We start from the raw sequence: 19,355 nt of genomic DNA on the forward strand, positions 1-19,355 counted from the left end.
AGTTATTGCAAATCATATGAAAATCATTTAGGGTTCAACATAGGGTTTCAGGTTACAACATTCAGTGGTGCAACAAGTATACCCACAAATATTCACATTCAACATGTATGTACATAATATGTAATATATATCTATATATAATATAACCAACAAAGAGCAGGCCATCTTAAGTTGGAGTTACTGGAAAGGATTAACTATGAAATGGACTGCTCTGTGGACTAACTACGTGTATTTTACTCTCTCTCATCCTAAAAGTGTGCTTCGGTTTTCAATGCCTCAATACCTCGGCTAGTTGCTTAGTGTATACTCGTATATATATATATATATCGTATATGGCTAGAAAATATCTTTCACGTGCTGGTAGACGTATAATTTCGCACTCCCGTTCCGTTTCAATCTGCTTAAATATGTAGGTGTTGTAAAGCTTGTTCAATGGGGAAACCTGTAGAGTGTAAGTTTGCTTATTGTTTATGCTCTTCTCTGGCTGCACCTACATTATTTTTTTTTTGTTTCGTTTTTTTACTTTCTGTAATTAAATATGCACAGCTGATGCAGCCTCGTCTCAAATACAAATATACATAAAATATTTTATTCCTTTTGTTTTTTTCTTTTTGCAGCGCTGTTGTATAAAGTGCAACAGGTCATATGGCCAGTGCAAATATTTGCGGGCGCGTTTACCCCTTAGTCAAATATTGGCAATTTCGAAATGGGCAATTGACATTGACACAGGCGCAGACACGCCCACTGGGCCTGTATAAATATGGCCGGGTAAATTGTACAGAGAACAAATAAAGATATGGATTAATCAAATAAGACTCTTAACAACAACAAAAATAAAACAAAGAACAACGAAAAATTTCTTGAATAATTTTATTTAAATTATATTTTGTTGAGTTGTTGTTGTTGCGGTTGCGATTGTGGTTGTTGTTGTTTTACAAACTGCATTTAAATGTAAAAAATACAAAAAACTTAGGCACAAGAATTTGAAACATTTCAAATTGAATAGAAATCCACTTTAAATTTAAATTACAAATTATGACTTCGTTTCGCTTAAGAGATGAAAGAGAAAAGTTTCTATTAAATAATCGCTTAAATCAGAACTAAAACATAATCATAAAATGTAAAGTATATATAATATATGTACTTGCAAAAGGCTATGATTTCGGTTTAAATCAACCAAAAACCAATCATTTATTAAAAACAAATCTCGGGTTCGATGATGAACCGCCAAAAAGGTTGTATGTGCGTGCATTAGAATATAACTAAAAATTGACGATAAAAATTGCACAAAATTACAAATTATGATCGAACACTGAGTACATCTGCATGAGGGTCTGTGTTTTTAGCTTAGAATTTCTCAATCGTTTCTCATCGTGTGACTTGCATGGTTTACGTATCTCGTAGTTCCTTTCCTACGAACTAAGTTTAAAACTTATTACACTAAAATCAAATATTTACAGCATAAAGAGCTCTTTCTTTTTTGTTATTTTTGTTTTTGTTTCTTCTTTTTAGTTTGTTTTTGTTTTGTCTGCAGCATTTTGTCCTAAGATTAGATTTAACATTAACTTTAACCATACTCGTAACTATATTTTGTAATTGTAACTAAACTAAATCAGCTCAACACTCTAACCTGCGCCAAATTGTTCGGCAGGATGCGGGCTCAGACCCGCCAGCTCTGCGTTTATAATTTAAAATTATAACTATTACCGTAGGTGTGTAATCGTAATTCATTTAAGTTACAATAACTATAGATATGACACTGTCACTGTTCGCTTAAACCGAAAACAAAACAAAACTGCCTCCAATTTCCATTTTCTCAACTATTGCACTGGTCCGGAAACGGAGGAGGACGCGGTGGCTACGGATGCTGTTGCGTTCCGTAGGCCACCGCCAGCTGCTGGCCATAGCAGTCGTAGCCGGACTGCAGTATGCTGTAGGAGTTTCGGCCAATGTCCTTACGAGGCGGTGGCGGCATCATTGCCAGGTCATCGCACTCCGTCAGCTTCTTGTTGCTGCTGCTGTTGCTGTTGCTGCTACTGCTACTGCTGATGGTGTTGCTACTGTTGATGCTGCTGCAGCCGGTGTGGTTGTTGTGATGTGGCTTATAGTGGCTGCTACCGGCAGCTCGTGCCGGCTATGTACCCCATCCGCCCGATATTCTCGGCCGTTTGTGGTTGGGGGCATCATAATCGCCTAGTTGCTGCTGTTGATGTTGCTGTTGCTGCTGCTGTTGTTGCTGCTGCGCGGTCACGGCTGCCAGACGCACATCCTGATCGCTGCTCGGCGCACCTGCATTAAGGATAATGAAGTCTGTTAAGCTATTAGTTTGATTTGATCATAGGTCGCGTGTGTATGACAAAGGCAGGCGGACAGGCAAATTAGGGCAGGCGGGGTCTTGGCCAGAGACTCGGACATTCAGCATCTGACCATTTTGTGAGCTTGTGTCTTGTGATTATGAGTCCTGCAGCTCTAAGAAGTCACTGATGGCTAGTTGCGTTATTTATTTTTCCTTACTTATTTTAAAATTCCTTCAGTGACTTCCTAAACTACAAGAAGTGTTTTGGGTTAGCAGGAAATCGCTTGGTTGTGTGGTTAGTTAGTAGGAAAATCAAAACAAAAGGCAGGCAAAAGTAATTTCTTTGGAATTTCATAATCTTAAAGGCCCCAGAAACTGAAAGGAAAATTAAAACTCAACCCCCGCTCTTTCCTAACAAAAATCAAGGAATTTCTTTTTGCAATTTACAAGAATTTTGCTATAGTTTTGTATGTATGCGTATATATAGGTGTGTGTTTGTATGCATGTTTATATGTTTGTATGTGTGTGTGTGTGTCTGAATGTATTTGATGTATTTCGTTTTTTTGGCCAATTTACCGGCAAAATTCCATCTAGTATTATGTCCCATTAGCGCGCGGTACGGATATCCTTCATACTTATCATGCCCTAAATATTATCACACATTGTTGTTGTTGTCGTTGTCGTTGTGGGTTAATGCAAAAAAAGACAATCGTATTATATAGTAACAATATTAGAACGGCAGGTTGCAAGTAACAGGTGCCTCGACGGCACACGCTGCGTATACGTAATCAGAAATTAAGTATACGCCCGTTGGACATGAGAAATTAAACATTAACAGAGAGATAAAGAGAGAGCGTTTTAGCACTAAAAACATGCCGCAATAAAGATTAATTTTTGTTTTTGTTTTTTTAATATTTTATCAAGTTTTTAACTCTAGACAAATTAGTAGACAAACGGCAGCAATTTTTGCAAGCGGAAATCCTTCGAACACGAGGGAAAAGTCAAAAGGAAAGGAGATCGAAATAGTGCAGCAAAAAAGTACAAGCCTACCTGGAGTGGGTGTGATGTGGCCCGTGGACGAGGGCCTCGAGTTGGGCATGACCAGGTGATGCTGCTGCGAGTGGCTTAGTACGCTCAAATTGGTGGCTTGCTCAACGTTTCCGTTGCTGCCGCCTCCTCCTGGCCCCGACGGACCACCCGCCAAGACACTGACATTGTTCAAGTGCGTAATGACATTGGCTGCACTAACGGCTCCTCCTCCACCACCTCCTCCTCCGCTAGCATTGCTGCTTGTACTGCTACTAGATCCGCCGCTGCCCGTTGACCCATTGCTGTTCTGCTGATGGCCACTGGCGGAGAGATCTCGCGGCGGCGACTGCGGCTCGGCCTTGACCTTGATGGAGACGGGTGAGGTGGCGGGCGGCGGCGTGCTATTCGAGACAGCCAGGTGCGAGAGACTGGAAAGGGTTGAAATAAATATTGATTAGCCAAAGACTTAAATTATGTAGCGGGTTCTTAGGCTAATCCCTTTTAATAATTGTCATGATTCTCACCTAGAGTGCGGCACCAGGCCCTGATGCCAGGTGTTGATGCTCATGATATCTGCGCTGTTCATCACGCCGGAAGAGGAGAAATCCTGTGCCCCGAAGGAGTAGCTCGTAAGGGCGGGAATCGGCGTCTGCAGCGTGACCACTGGCGTGTTCAGCGATGTCTGACTCTGTCGTTGCTAAAGGATCGAAATAAAACCAAGTTTAAGACTAACCCATTTCATGAAACTATATACTAAACTCACATCTGCATAGGCCCCGTCATCGGGCGCGGACATGTTGGGCGGTAAGGGGGCAATAGTGGGCGGTATGACAACCCTTAGATTGGAAGCTCGTCCGTTCTGGCTGCCCGGCGACTGTTGCTTGATGGACAAATGGTGAGCTGCAAGAAGATCTTGTTGGATTAGTTAGAAGCCACAACCACAGACTGAACCAATGATGAAATGATGTTAGATTTGGAGTGGGTTATATGATGGGGGAAAGGAGCAGGAGGAGGAGGAGTAATGTTTATGCCCACCTATGCCAGGACTGGGACCCGGACTCGGTGATCCCACAAGCGGCGAGTGTGAATGTGGATAGCCGTTCGACATCTCCAGCATGGAACCCGATGGATAGACTGATGAGCCAAATAGAAGATAAGAATATGCAAAAACACACGTTTAGACCGGAGATCACTAACACTAGATATATACTTATATGATATACAGAACTTCGCACGCAAATTGGTTAGATGGCGGTGAGTGGGTTAGGGAAATCATAGATTAAAAATCAGAAACAACATAACCATGGTTAAGAGATTAGCAGATTAGAGATTAGAATTTCGAGCAAGCATGCAGATCAGATCAGATCAGATCAGAAAGTAACGAAAAACGAGAACAAAACCAACGATTGATAGATAGATAGAAATGTGTGTGCAGCCGGCGCGAGACACTGTACTAACTTATCAGGGACATCCCACCTGAATCCGTCTCCGAACTCGATGGACGTGGGCTAATATTGGTGTGGGACATCTGTGGGCTGGCCTGCAGCAGGTTGTCGCCATAGGGTCCTGGCACCGGTACGGAAACGGGCAGCGTATAGCTACTATTGGGCAGCTGTCGTGGCGCACCCGCTCCACCAATGGCCATCTGATTACGCTGCATCATATTCTGGAACTCTTCATCGATCTTGTTGTACTTGGCCTCCGTTCGCGGTGTCAGTGTATAGTCCGTTTCAGCTTCAGGTGAGTCCGGCGACATAACGCCGTTCTTGTTCTCTTTCTGCAAAGCGAAAATTAACACAAAATTTTGTAAGAGAAATAAGAGAGTAAGGTAGAAATCCGAGGAGTGACGTGATAATTGCCCCAGGCTTTTCTTTCGGGCCACTTGACGTTTTGTTGTGCTAAATTATGTAAATGCAAATCTTGTCCTGCTCTGTTCCCCGCAGCAGCATTAACATTACAAAACCATTTACGCCCGGACAGCGGCAGCGACAACGACAGCGAAACCGAGACAGCGGCGTCGCATTAGAAATGCAAAATACTTTGGCGACATTTTCCCTCTCCACACCCCCATGACTTGCCACCCTCCGTCAAATGCTGCAGTGTCGTTTTTATTGCTATTGCTTTAATCCTTGCCAAAAGACAATACAGGTTTACTTAAAGGTCTGCAGCACTTCCGGAAGTAAAAAATTTTTGGGAAAGATACTTGTTTAAGCTTACAGAGAGAGAAATTTGTACTTCAAGACTGAGGATTATGTGACTTTACTTTAATTGTTTGAAAAATTCCTTTTCTTATCTAAACCTATATCATATAAATTAAGGACTTAACTTCAGAAATTTATGCTTAAAGTGGATACGAAACAAAAATAAATATATTTTTCTAAGATCTCTAAAGGTATTCCAAAGTCTAATCTGTCAAAGTTCCCCTTACATTCCGCCCTTTTGATTCTACCTTTGCTGCTGTGCTTTTCACGGCTCACTTGTATTTGCATAAGGGTGCTCTCTCTCTCTCTCTCATTCGAGACGCTTTCCCGCCCTATTTGCCACCCTTCCACAACTTACCTCAATGATGTTCTTGTTGGTGAGGGACTCGTGAGGCTCATTGTACTCGGTGTACTTGAGCAGGACGCGATCCATGTCAGTGCTGGCATACTGATACAGCTTGTTGCTCGACGAGAAGATGATCAGAGCGATCTCACAGTCGCAGAGCACGGACAGTTCATAGGCCTTCTTCATGACGCCAAACTTGCGCTTGTTGAAGGTCACCTGGAAGCGGAAACGGAAATGGAAGTGCGTTCAATTACTCGGCTCGTGTTCAAATATTTATGCTGTTCGAAAAAGTGTAATTAGAGGCATGGCCTTAGCCCAAGTACTTTGGCCAATGTATGGAAAGTGGCCCGAGCCCTTGCTCGTTTCCTAGCTGGCTAGTTGGTAATGAATCGATTATGGCCAAGTCAAGGCCAAAGGGGCAGAACAATAAACAAGTTGTTACTGTTCCTTGTTGTTGTTGTTTTTACTGTTGTGCGATGACGCGTTTATGGCTTGGCCAAGACACCGCCTTAGCCAGAACAGAAAGTCAGTGGGAAAACCTTGCGATGACACGACACACACTCGAAAGTTAAAAAAAATGGGAAAGGCAAAAAGAAAATATACTATGAGAGTGAGCAAAGAGAAGGAAAGCTGTTTAAAATTACTGCTGTATTTTAGGATGTGTAGAAACTCTAATAAAACTTTGAAAATATAATTCAGAAATTTGAAATTTAAGTTTAAAATGGTATACCTCATCCCTATATAATTATGCAAAGACTGAAAAGATTTCCCACACGATATTCAAAATCTATCACTATCTCTATCATAACACTTAATCAGACATCAAATTAGCTTGTCTAATTCAACAAACAAACACCCAATGTCTGAATTTAATGAGAAAATGTTATCTCGACATGGGTTTGATTTCAATTTAATAGCCGTAAATCGATTCACCTCTCGTGCTTTATCACTGTCTTAATTAAGTTACATTGCCATGGCAAAATCGAAGCTTCCACACTTCGAGAATGGCAAGCAATTGTTGCTCACTGAATTATTGTTATTATTATTATTGTGATTGTGATTGGTAGGGATTTGCAAAGAACACATATTGACACTTACCTGCCGATTGCGTTCGTCGGTGATGCGTGATATTTGAATTTTTTTGCGACCCATGGCAACAGTTTTCCTATCCACCTGCAATGGAAACAGAGATGACGATGTCCTTGCGCTCGGCTGGCTTTAGTAGCTGGATTTGCTGGATTTTCAGATTATCCAGGCAGCTCTTGGGAAAAACTCGGTTAGTGGCTGCCCTGCGGATTGCTATGGCTCTTCCTGTTGCTGTGACAGATGTGGGGCATATTTATATATAAATATATATATTATCTATATATTATCCCTTTCTTTTTTGTTGTATAAGTGGACGGCTTGTCAAAACGGCAAATTCAGCTTGTATATAGGTGTGTGTGTGTGTGTATATATAATTTTTATATAATTGTTTTTCCGTATAAATTGTCCTCAGGTAACTGAAACGAGAGATGGAAAGTGGAGAGAAACAATAAGTGATTGACTTGGCTTAAACGGAGTGAGTGAGAGTGTGGGAGTAATAATTAACCCATGGCTAACAGTTTAACCCACTTTAGCTGCTAGCAACTTCAAAAGGGTTTTCCAGCTGGACGGGACAGGATTTGCGGTCAACTTGCTCCATTGTCGCTCCACTGGCGCTGAAAGTTCAATGCACCGCTAATGAAGAGCAACTTGTATCGCCTATCCATGTCTATTCTACAATATATATATCGCCCACGATGACCTATTTCATGAGCTGGGCTTCAGTTAATTGATGTCGACTGACCCCACGCATGATTAGATTCGCGCTGTCCCTCCGCTCTGGTGACCCTCGAGAACCTACAGGACCACTGCCTTTGATGTCCTGCCAACGTTTACCATACATACGCACACATACGCACTAAATCAATAAGGATGTGCTAACAAGTTCACTTGCAAACTGTTTTTTAAAGCGGAAACGGAAGCGGCACTCCAGTTCCCCAGTTTCCTCAGTTTCCTCTTGCCCAGGGCAACGGCAACACTCAAGAGCACCGGCGGAAGCTGGGTCTCGTTGTCGCCTTACCAACCGCTTTTCATCATTTCTCCTCTGCGGCAGCGGCACGTGGCTGGCAAACGCGAGCCAGCAAAAATATTCTCAGTACCCCTCAATGCTCCTTCGAGCCAGGCAATTCCATCACTGAGCTAAAATTGGGCTATAAACTACATATAAAGTTTATGTAATCAAAAAAAATTTAAATAAAATTTAAAGCTTTTAAAGCTATTTATAAATTGTTTTAATTTTGGAACATTGGTAACTTTTATTTCTGGGAATAAAATTTAAGACAGGCTTAAGCTGAGTTTCTTTTTTCAGAACTGTTTTTATTCGACTGATAAACCATCTTAACAACTTTTTCATTCTCTATCGAAGTAAAATCTGATATAATTTAAAGTTTAAAATTTCTTAATTTTACTTATTTCGTTTAAGATCTAAGACACATTTTTCCTCTGTGTCTTGACAAAAAGGAAACCGAGTCGGATGAATTTCAGTTGCCTTAGTCTTGGTCTTCCTTTTCGTCTTCGCCTGTTATTTGTCCTCTGGCCAGGACTCAGGACAGAAACAACAACAACAACAACAAGTGCCTTGGCAACGCTTTCACTTTCGCCCTCCCTTATCCCCACACTCTCTATCCCTCTTTCAATCCATTTTCCCCCCGCTCAGTTTTGCCTCGACTCACGCAGCGACCTACGCAATATGCTTCAGCTTTCAGCTGTGCCAGCGGAATGAGGTTGGTGTTATTGTGGGTGGGCGGCAGTCTGAAATGGGTTGTGACAGGACCAGGAGGGATTTGGTATTGGTGGATGTGGGGTCTTAGCCTTGACGAATATGTGTGACAGCCAGCAAACACACACACACACGCACACACTAACTCCGAGGACACACTCAACAAATTCGATACATTTTCTTTCCTGCTTTCCCTCCATTTGCCTTCCATTTTATTCGGGCGACCCGCCATGATTATGCGTGAGTTTTGTATTCGGTGACTTGAACATTCATTATTGATATGGAAAAGAAACGAAATGGAAGCAAGAGCCGGGCATAAGAAATGAATCGATAATGATATTGATGACGCTACCCATTTGATTCGGTAGCAACCGGACTCGGAGACATCGTGGAGGGAATAAAGCCGCCCGATGACTTTCTTTCACGGATTTAATGGCATGACCACGGACAAGTGTTGCTCCAAATGGTGCACAAAATATATGGGAAGGGGAGAAAAAAAAAAGAATAGGGTATTAAGTATACGCAGTGGTGACCTTCCAATCAATAATTATCCGTTTAGTAATCAATATTAGATTTTGGAAAATTCTATCCAAACGAGACGAGACAAATTGCTGGCTTTGTTTGCTTGTGTTTGTGTTTGGGCTAAGCAGTTTGGCCATAATTAAAGGACACCTAATCCGCTTAGGATGTGCCACTGCCAATTTTGTGATTGCCATTCAGGGGATTATCTCGGAAATAGGCATGCTATTGACTCCCCTCTGCTGTTGTAACGCTGTAACTCATGTTTTAGTCACATCTTGAGTGGCTTTATGTGTTCCACTGCATCTGCAGAGCAAAACCCAATGCGGATGCTTGGTGTCCCGATAAGTTGCAGGGATCCAACTCTTACGACAAGTGCGTCAATGCGAGAGATGAATAATTGAAGGCGCGAACAAAAGCTGGGGAAATTATCACACCGCAAGTGAGTCAATTAGTGGGCACATTCCATGTGTGTATCTTAGTGACTCTGAGTGTCGTTGCAACAATTGCAAAAAGTGAGAGGAGCAGGCTAAAAGGGTGGCAAACACAAGGCCATGTGGCAGACAGCAGCAGGACATCAAGTGCTCGAATTACGAATTTGTCCTGTTTTGTAGCATACTTATCAGCGTCTGCAATTGAATTACTCTCACGCTGCTTTGAATTGAAGTGAGGGTAAGAAAGGGTGCTTTAAATGCCACAAGGAGTTTACAGTAGCTTATTTAAGAGTTGAAAATGTTCATAAAGGTTGACTTTAATTAAACTTCAATACAAAAAAGTTATGGGTAATAAAATGCTATTTTCTATTTATTTTTGTAACTTTTTTATGAGAAAAAAGTTAACAAAGATCAACACTCATTAGCTTTTTCATACTATCTGCAATCTGTCTAACAAAAAATATGATTAAAGAGCCAGCAAAAAAGGGTGGAAAAAGTGTAAACTTAAAAAAAAGTCAGCAAACCAAAGAAGAACCAAAATAGAAGTAGAGTATTATAAAAACTTAGAGATATAAATAGATTTATTAGATGATTTGAGACCGTAATGAGCACGTTATAATTTTAAGTTTTGATATCTATTGTGATACCTTCTTTTCTACTTAATAACCACTATTATTTGTTCCATATTTAGTTATTTTCTTTCCCCCTTTTGAGTTTACCCACAAGTTCCACTACGAAGTTAATCGAGAATCTGCATTCAGTGGCCAAAAGAGGCATTCGCTCCACCAGTATCTAATCTAGCAAGAATTTCAAGTTGCCAAAAAGTCTTTATAAATCAAATGGTCACGTCATTCGCCGTAGATACATACTATATTAATGGGTCTGTGTTTGTTGTTGTTCAGTCAAGCGGCAGTTGAAGTGGTGCAGGTGTGAGATTCAGCGACAACAATCAAGAATGGCAGTAGAAATATTTGACTAATTGCTGGGTAAAAAAAGTTGAGTTGGCTAATCACCGCAACGGAAAGTGGCAAAGAAAACAAAAGGATGTGTGGAATCTGCAGCCCGGGGGCAAAAAGAACTTAACACGGTTTTCATTGCAACAATCAACCGTTTGCGGTTGCAACATTTTTTCACTGGGTCAACGGCAAAGGCGGCACTTGAGCAGAACGAATGGAAGGAAGGATGTGGATGTGGATGTTGATGTGGATATGTTCCGAGTCTGTACCATTGAAGGATGTGTGTCAAGACATTTGTCTTGTGGCCGGGCAATTAAAACGAAGCAAACTGCCGCCACACGTTTGCCAGCTTCTCCATTTAATTGGCCCAAAGACTGGTGCGCTGGCACTGCTGCTGTTGCGGCGACATCATTAGGCAAATGGCCAAGAACAAAGCTCAAGAATGTGGGGGTGTTTCTCGATTTTCGGACTCGAATCCCTTTTTGCTTAGCAACTTTTTTGTGTTTTTGTGTTCTGTGTTCTGTGCTCTGTGTTTTCCCTTAATTGTTTGCCCCAACAAAGGCGGGGACATCATTATCGATTTGATTTAGTGAATCACTCTCTGCGGCTTTTTCTCCGATGAGAAGGCATTAAAATGTAAAGAAAAAAAAATTAACAGGCGAAAACTTGTTGCTCGCCTTGATTGCGCTCAATTAGCATTTGTTGCGGCCAACCAAATTTATGCAAATTTTAAACTTTTCCGTATTTTGGTGGAATGAACTCCGAACCGATTTGCACAAAACCAGTTGTGGCCGCAAAAATGAGATGAGCCCGAAACCGATCTGAATGCAATCTCTCACAGCCTCAATTAGAGCGACAGAGAACGCAGGCGGGAGACCTTTCATAAATTCCGATTTTATGGCAGCTGCCCGGCCAAATTTCAAGTTTAAAAAACTCCAAATTTATCACCAACATTTAAAATAATATAGTATTTCATCGTTTTTATAATGTTTTTGCCTAACTTATATCATGTTTTAGATATTTTTGTTTATTTTTCTTATTTAACTAGATTTGAGCTTTTTTGGAGGAAGTTAACCACTTCCTTGGTCGCATATCACTTTCACTTTTCATTAGCCCGAGATCTGTCAATGTCCCCCGACTTTTGTTATTGTTGTTAATGTGCCGCAGTTAACGCATTCTTGGGACTCTGGTTATAAATCTTGACTTAATTAAAGACACGCGCGCGCTTTAAGACGCGCTGAAAACGCGGGAGAAACGCGTCATTTGAAACTGCCACTGAGGCGGAACTTTTTTTTAGAGCTGGAAAGCGGTCGGAGTTGAGTTTAGAACTGTAAATTACTGAACAAAGAAGTTGGTGGAAAGTCATCAGTGACTAATGGGACTAATAAGTAGTGGAACCAGGATGCTTGAAAAGGGTTCGGAACTTCGATAGATGTCATCTTGGAATAATTTTTGATTTCTTTAATTTTCCAAATTTACAGTTCTTCTTAAATTTGTTCCATCTATAAATAGCACTTAGTGCTAATTAAATAATAATCTTTGCTTCCCAATTCCCTAATTCCGTTTTATCAGATAAACCCTAACAATAATTCCTACACAAATTTATAACTTTCTTAGAAACATGCTTAGTTTCTTAGTTTTCTTTTCCCTGATAATATTTTATCGTAATTCCCAATAATTCCCTTAATTTTTCTTAACATTTTCTGGCCATTTCTCCAAACTCGTGGCAAGTAAAAATAATATTCTTGTGATAAACAAGTTTCTCTTTATAAACTAAGTAAAATATCAGCAAACTTCGAATTCCAATAATTCTGCAAACAATCGCATTGGCACCGCGATATCTGGCATTTTTTCCTGCAGCCTGTTTATCAACAATTTTTGATTGCAAAAACAAAAAAAAAAAAGTGCCAACCAAAATAAAAGAAGTACACCGAAATCCAAGGTTTTTGTTTTATTTCTTTGGCCCGAAAGAAACACGCGTCTCATGTTAAGGTAGTCGAACAAATTTGAGTTCTCGGGCCCCGAGTCACCACCTACAAGTACATCATCTATGTGGTACCTCTATCTTATCGCCAGTACACTCACAAATACACACACACACACACACATAGTGAGGAGTGTGGGAGAGAGCGACAAACAAAAACACACAACTACAAACCCAAAGAAATCATTATAATAATCATAATAATAATAATAATAATGATTATAAGTTTTGTCGGGGGGAGAGAGAGAGCTAGGCTGTGGCAATAACCATAATTATCACAGAGACACTCCGTGAGCCGCAAACACGGCAAATGGCAAAAAGGTACATTTATTTTTTAATAACTACACCAATACATTGAAGCTTTCGTGTTTTATGTTGCCTGTCGGTGGCACCTTCACATTCGCACGTGTGATAAGGAAAGACTCTCGCTCTCGATGGCAGATAGTGCCCGTAGGAAAAAAAAAAAAAAAAAACAAATTTTGATTGCGAATTTTTCTTTATCAAGCAACAACACCAAAAAACACATGAAAGCAACAACAAAAATGAAAGTCAACTATTTTTCGTTTGAAAAAATTTGCCAACAAATTATTTTGGCCTGATAAGATGCGTGTTGGCTGGGTTTTCCTTTATGGATTGAATTCTTTGTTTGACTTGCAGTTTCTTTTCGTTTTTTTTTTAGTACTGGAACTTGAGTAATGACATGAATCGAACATTTCACATATTGCAGTTATATATCAAGAAGGAATTTCCCAAGTAAAAGTAATGAGAGAGGTCTAAAAATAAGCGATCTTCTTTAAAAAATGCTAAAAATATTTAAGATCATTTCTATAACAGTTTCTCATCATAAAACGTGGCTTAAACGTGACTCGGGCAAATAGTTCTCAAGATCTCAAGTTTGATTATAATGATTGTGAACGTGATCGGAGGTGGGGTCCCATTATCTCGCCACTGCTCTGCCGAATGAGCGGTTATCTTTTATCGGCAATCGCCGTGGCTAAGTCCAAGGCAAATCTGTAGTGATTATCGCCTTTGAATTGCTTTGTTTGCTGTTTGCTGTTTGCCGAATCGCCGCCCCTTGGCCCCTTAAGAACCTGCGTAGGTGTCAAAGTGCATTGCACGCATGTCCAGCTGTGGCTGAAGTGCGAGCGAGATAACAGAATTTATAATTTTTTTTTGCATTTGCTGCTGGCTGAAACAAAGTGCAGACAATTATCAGCAAATTCGCCAATCAACCAGCCAGTCAGCCAGCCAGTCAGTCAGTCAGTCACTTAGTCCGGCCATAAAAACTACATGCAAAAGAACTTGATAGCAGGGAAAATGGATTTGAACTTCGCTGGCGGAGTACGGTACTCGCGGGCCCTCAATATTGATACGAAAATCGCTTATCAGCTTGGAACATATATACGTTTATAGCATATATAGTATATATATATTATATATATATATGGCAGCTACTTTCAGCATTAAATCGCGGGGAAAAGAAATTCAAACATCGAACGATATCAATTGAAAGCCCCACCGATATCTCCTCTCTTTTTCTCCGGAATCCAATCGTTTGGCCCGGCGATGACGTCAGTTTGGCATTGGTTATTATTTGGTTACCGACATGCCGGCTGCCAAAGTATTGGTAATTGTAAATTATAGATAATCAAATTGCCCTATCGGTCCTATCAAAGGAGCGGTCTACGGCCCAGCCATGATCTGTAAATAATTATTAAGCCTATGGGTAAGCGAACACCTCATCGCATATTGTATGGAGTGGGTGCAAATTATGATTAAAATTAAGTTAAATTTATTGGAAATTATTATTTGATTACTTCTGTTTATGTAAGTTTACGTTTAAACTTAGTTAATTGGAAACTTTAATTGTTTTGGTGACTAAGAAGATTATTTCTTCTTGATTGATTTAAGAACAAAATATTCTTTTAAGAGCATAAAATATAAACATGAATCACAAAAAAAAACCCATCATAAAATGATGAAACATTCAAATTTCTTTTTCAAAGCTCTTAAAGATAACTTTCATTTTAATCAAAAAAGCAAGTAAACTTAAAGTAAACTTCCAAATTGTTTTCATTTTAAATGATTTTAAAATTAAACAACTTTCTGTAATATAGACTTACATGACTTGCTTTTCAGCCAAACACTTCCGTTTCCTCAGAAAATCTCTCTCAAAAACTACGCCGTTCAATAGAAACCGATGAGTTTTGAACTTTGCAAAGGGGGGTCGGCTGTCAGGTCGCTCGAAAGTTGTTTGCACAAATGTTTTCGAACGAATCCACACACACGAAAATCGTTGCAATTGAGATGCAAATAATGTTGAATTATTGTTTGAAATTCTGGCTTTGTTTACGCCGCTTGTTTGATAAACATCGAGACGAAATGCAGTCAGTGATATGTTTGCTGTTATGTTTGTCGTATTTTTTTTTTGTTTTTTTTTTGGTTCTTTGTAAATATAAACAAAGTCCAAGGGGGCGGCGGCGGCGGCGGGCGGGCAGTAGGCGGGAGACGAGGTTTGGCGCAAATAAAAGTTAAAAATAAAAACTTATAATTGTCCGACGGCTGTTGTTATTTTTATTATTGTTGCCATTTATTTTTGGAAATAGACGTTGAATTTGTTTATATGGAGTAAAAATAAATTATTGCGCGTAGACCGAGCGGCGAGCAGTGGGCCAGCATAATTTCTATTCTCGCGTCGTTTCGATTTAGGATCTCTATCTGTTGTGAATCGCTAACGGAAACGGTACGTTGTTGGATCGTTGGATCGTTCTTGGCTCGGAATTTTCAAATATCGAACAACTCGCAAACGGATCTGATCTGTTTCGAAAATCTCGAAATTCCGAAAACCGAAAAACTGAAGAAGCGGCGCTGCGGACGCGTACAAACGTACTGACGGATATGCCGTCGTTGACGTCGTAACGCCAAGTACGCACACACATTTACGCCCGCACACCGATGCAGACGATACAGGCGATACAGGCTCTCTCTTGTCGTGCCTTCACACACAATCAGTAGCACACACACACACACTTATACTAAGACCATCCAGCACAAGAGGATTTTCGTTTCGTGGTGAACTCACTCACACACGCACACCTTCTAACGGTGCCTTTTGTTTTTGCCTTTTTGTGTAACAGAATATCACACACATACTTTGCCAGGGCAAACATAGAGCAACAGAGAGAGAGAGAGAGCGGCAGAAGAGTGGCAGAGAGGGAGAGTGCGCAGGCGTTAACTTTGAGTTTTAACTCACAATGAAAGCAAGAGTAAGAGAGAGGGAGGGCGTGAGAGGGGGGGAGGTGAGTGAGTAATTGAGTGTGTGAGTGAGTGCGTGCGGGAGTCAAACGAGAAACATATGGTTTTTGTTTGTGCCCCAGCCAGACACACACACACACACACACCCTCACACTTGATCAATCAGCAACAGTTACAGTTATTTCGCTCGCAAAGCTTGCTATCCCGCTCTAGCAGCACCCCCTCATAAATGTTAATTATCCTCCACTTCATCACCCCCCCTTAACTAACTACCCCAGCTAAAACATCGCTTTGGTTTCCTTTTTCCTTTGTATTCGTATCTCTTTGCCTCCCCAGAAGGTCCTTCTCCCCATTTCGATTTCTTTTTTTTTCTCTGCGTGTGTGTGTGTGTGTGTATTTTATTTATTTGTCCTTGCCACTGGATCCTCTCTATAAACACCCCCACCCACCTACCATTAGTTTTTCCCCCACAACGCAGCTTAATAAAAACTTTGTTGACCTGCGTTTGGCAGCGGGAAAAAAGGAATAAAAAAGAATGCCCAGAGATATTTGCTACCCTGTTTTAATATCCGTTGCATAGTTAAAGGCTGTGGAGGAACTTAAGCAAGAAATTTAATAGGAATTTTATCCATATGATAACTTCCTTGTAGTTCCTTACATCTCATTTCTAGTTTCTCTTAACTTTTCAAATCGATTTCTTATCCCAGTTACCTAACTCCTAACAGCTACCACATACCTTTAAACTCAACAACTTACAGGTATTCTAAATACACAAAACACAAACACTTTGAGCTAGTATGAATGGTAACGAAAGCCAGCAAGGGGATCCTGGAATCCTAGGTTGAGTGTGGCAACCAGCCATTCATTGTTTCCGCTCGATTGATGATTGCCTATTCAGACAGAGGTAAAGTAGTTACATGACAGAAGTTGGGGGCTTAATTTGTAAATGCGACTCCCGGCCAAGTGGTATCCACAGCCCCCTGACCCAGACCCTGCCCATTGTTCCGTTAAGCGGTATATTATTTACGTTAAACACGCTCCATTATGCAGGTTATGCAGGATAGCTGATAGAAAACGGGTTTCCCCACTTGATCTCAATAAAGTTAAATAGAGAACAAAAATTCGATTTTTTACAAGGAAAGAGAAACAGGAACTGGTTTAGGTCCAAGGTGTTTGGTTGGTATGGCAGGATATTTGGGTCATTTACTTTCAAAAGTAACTAAAATGGTTTGATACACTCCATCACTTCTACTTCTAAGCCATATAAGCTATGGAGAACTTTGAATCATATATAAGATTATGCTTCTAATTATACACTTGTATGATAATACTAAGAGAGCAACTTCTAGAGATTAGTTTTCTCAATACTCAATACTCTATCAATAATATTCTGCAAACTGCTAGTTAGCTTTCAAACAAAGGATTTTGGCGAAGGCTTTTACTTTACGAATACCCATATTGCAGTTGCAGTTAAATGGGCGCAACTTTAACGTGACTTCCCGAGTAATATGCAAATGCCAGATGCCACAGATATTTCCCCCGCCCCCCAGCAGACTGAGTGAGTGAGTGGATTCTGTAAAAATCACGCATAACCGATCCCAAGTGCAGCGCGACCACGTTACCCGTTTTATGGGCCCTCGCCTCTCGGCGGCGCCACAATGTTGCAGTTTGAGAACCCATGCAGCAAACGATCCATATGTCTATGTGTATATATCGGTTGCAATACCATTTCCCATTCCCGATTTGCAGTGTCCTTGTGAGTTTTAACGCTTCCACTGGGTGCGACAACTGCCAACTGCAAACACTCGTCGACAGTCTTAATTCAATAAACGCCGCCCGGCGATTTGCGCATGACCATGTACCCTTCTGGCTGCTATACGGTTTATGCTGCATGTTGCATGCACTCAACACATGTGCAACATGCGGCATCTCCAGAGCAGCAGCAGCAGCAGCAGCGGTGTCTCAATGTGTTGAGTCCGACTTAACTGCTTGGCAGGGGTTTCTTCAGGGGGATCTCTTCAAGAGTACCCGTACCCCAAGCCAAGATGCCAAGAGACCAACAATCCAACAGACCACGTGAAACTCCACTCCAAGTGATGTTTTTGTAAACGCTGCGTAGGTAATTTCATAAATCTCATTCAAATTGCCCTTCCTGCGCATCTTGCAGAGATACGGTGAGTACCCAACCAGAGTACCAATGCGTATCCAGAGGGTTGTAAGCATACGGAATTACAGGGAAAACATCTTTTTAATTGCTCGTCGAGATTTGGAAATTGAAAAATGTCTGCGGCGGTATCAATTATGCAAATGCTGGTCCCCCAAAACACAAAAAAAAAAAAGTAAAGGAAGTTAAGCTCAAGTAATTTCGACTGTGGAGAAACTCTGGGGAAATGGTTGGTTGTCTTCCTGCCAAAAAGGAGAGAGAGAGGGGTAGGTGTCGCCATTAGCATTGCCTAATTACATTTCAATTGCTTGACTTAAACAGGCTTAAAGCTCCTGGCTTGCTGAGTAATTCATAAAAATCTCAATCAATTTCCCCGGGCATTGAGTGCAATTTAAATGTGATTAAATGCGAGCTTAAGGACACTCCGAAAAGAAAAGCCCCCTCTTGGCCCCAAACTACTCTCCTTCGTCTAATCTAATCAATTTTTCCCCACCCCCTCCAATGCTAAACGCCCACGCAGAGCAGCTTCCTCAGTTTCAGGCTGTCAGTCTGAATAATTCCACCTTAGCACGTGTGCCAATTTGCGGGGCCAAGGATCGAGGGATTCGGCGATGGTGATGGTGAAAGCATTTCACTGTTTGCATGACTGATAAGTCTTCCCTGGGCAGAGCCACTACCAATATCTAACCTTCCTTTTTAGCTTGCTTAGAATGCGAAAACTGTCTCTAATTGGCTTTGACTGTCATCCGGACTTGCAATTAGCATTGCCCAACAAATAAAAAACTTTTCAACTGCTCTACACATCCTGGCATCTCCTGCGCTGGCCTAGCATCCGCAAAACTGTCACTCTCAACCATTTTCCCTTGTTACCAAAACAGTTTCTCACTTTTCCTTTCGAACTGGAAATGGGGAAAAAGGTGGAAAATGGCACATATTTAATGCGAAAAACTCTTTTTTTGGGGGCAAGGCCGAATGATAAAGCCAAAAAAGGTTTATAATTGAAACGGATGGCAAACATTCAAGGTGAGCTAATTGAGTTCCCCACCCCCCAACCCCTTCGAAGTGGTCGCTTTTCATTCATAAGTTGGTCCATTGATGGGAATCATAAAGTATATGCTTTCGTATCTATTAAGTGGCATATCATTCAGCGCCAGCGACAGTGAGTTGGGTAATCATTTTGAAATCATTTGGAACAGGGATGGCAAACATTCTGTGTGGGTGGCATATCAATCAATGTTATTTATGCATATCCCAGCTGACAGTGGAGCAAAACCGGCAGGCAACACACTAAAACATTCATGTGCTGCGGAAAACTAAGGCTGAAACTTTGGCCTCGACTGCTTTAATACTTGACAATGGAAAATGGGT

The 19,355-nt window shown here is 41.0% G+C and overlaps 1 protein-coding gene across 10 annotated transcripts; it reads right to left on the reverse strand.

Moving 5' to 3' along the window:
- Positions 1-1,139: 1,139 nt before the first annotated feature.
- Positions 1,140-15,469, reverse strand: LOC108104781 (myocyte-specific enhancer factor 2). Of its 10 annotated transcripts, none has more exons than XM_041819856.1 (10): positions 14,692-15,468; positions 6,971-7,374; positions 5,885-6,088; positions 4,802-5,102; positions 4,361-4,459; positions 4,089-4,225; positions 3,850-4,022; positions 3,347-3,753; positions 2,873-2,941; positions 1,140-2,289 (listed from the first exon to the last, which is right to left on the reverse strand). In XM_041819856.1, exons 2-10 carry the CDS (start codon positions 7,022-7,024, stop codon positions 2,135-2,137), a joined length of 1,599 nt encoding a protein of 532 aa, XP_041675790.1. In that variant the 5' UTR covers positions 7,025-7,374; positions 14,692-15,468; the 3' UTR covers positions 1,140-2,134. The 10 variants fall into 10 exon arrangements, with proteins under 10 accessions (XP_041675790.1, XP_017066520.1, XP_017066526.1 ...); XM_017211031.2 differs by having other exon boundaries at positions 4,784-5,102; XM_017211037.2 differs by lacking the exon at positions 4,361-4,459 and having other exon boundaries at positions 14,692-15,469.
- Between the last annotated feature and the right edge of the window lie 3,886 nt (positions 15,470-19,355).

This window comes from Drosophila eugracilis, unplaced genomic scaffold, assembly GCF_018153835.1.
Source record: "Drosophila eugracilis isolate 14026-0451.02 unplaced genomic scaffold, ASM1815383v1 contig_1765, whole genome shotgun sequence".
NCBI lineage: Eukaryota > Metazoa > Arthropoda > Insecta > Diptera > Drosophilidae > Drosophila > Drosophila eugracilis.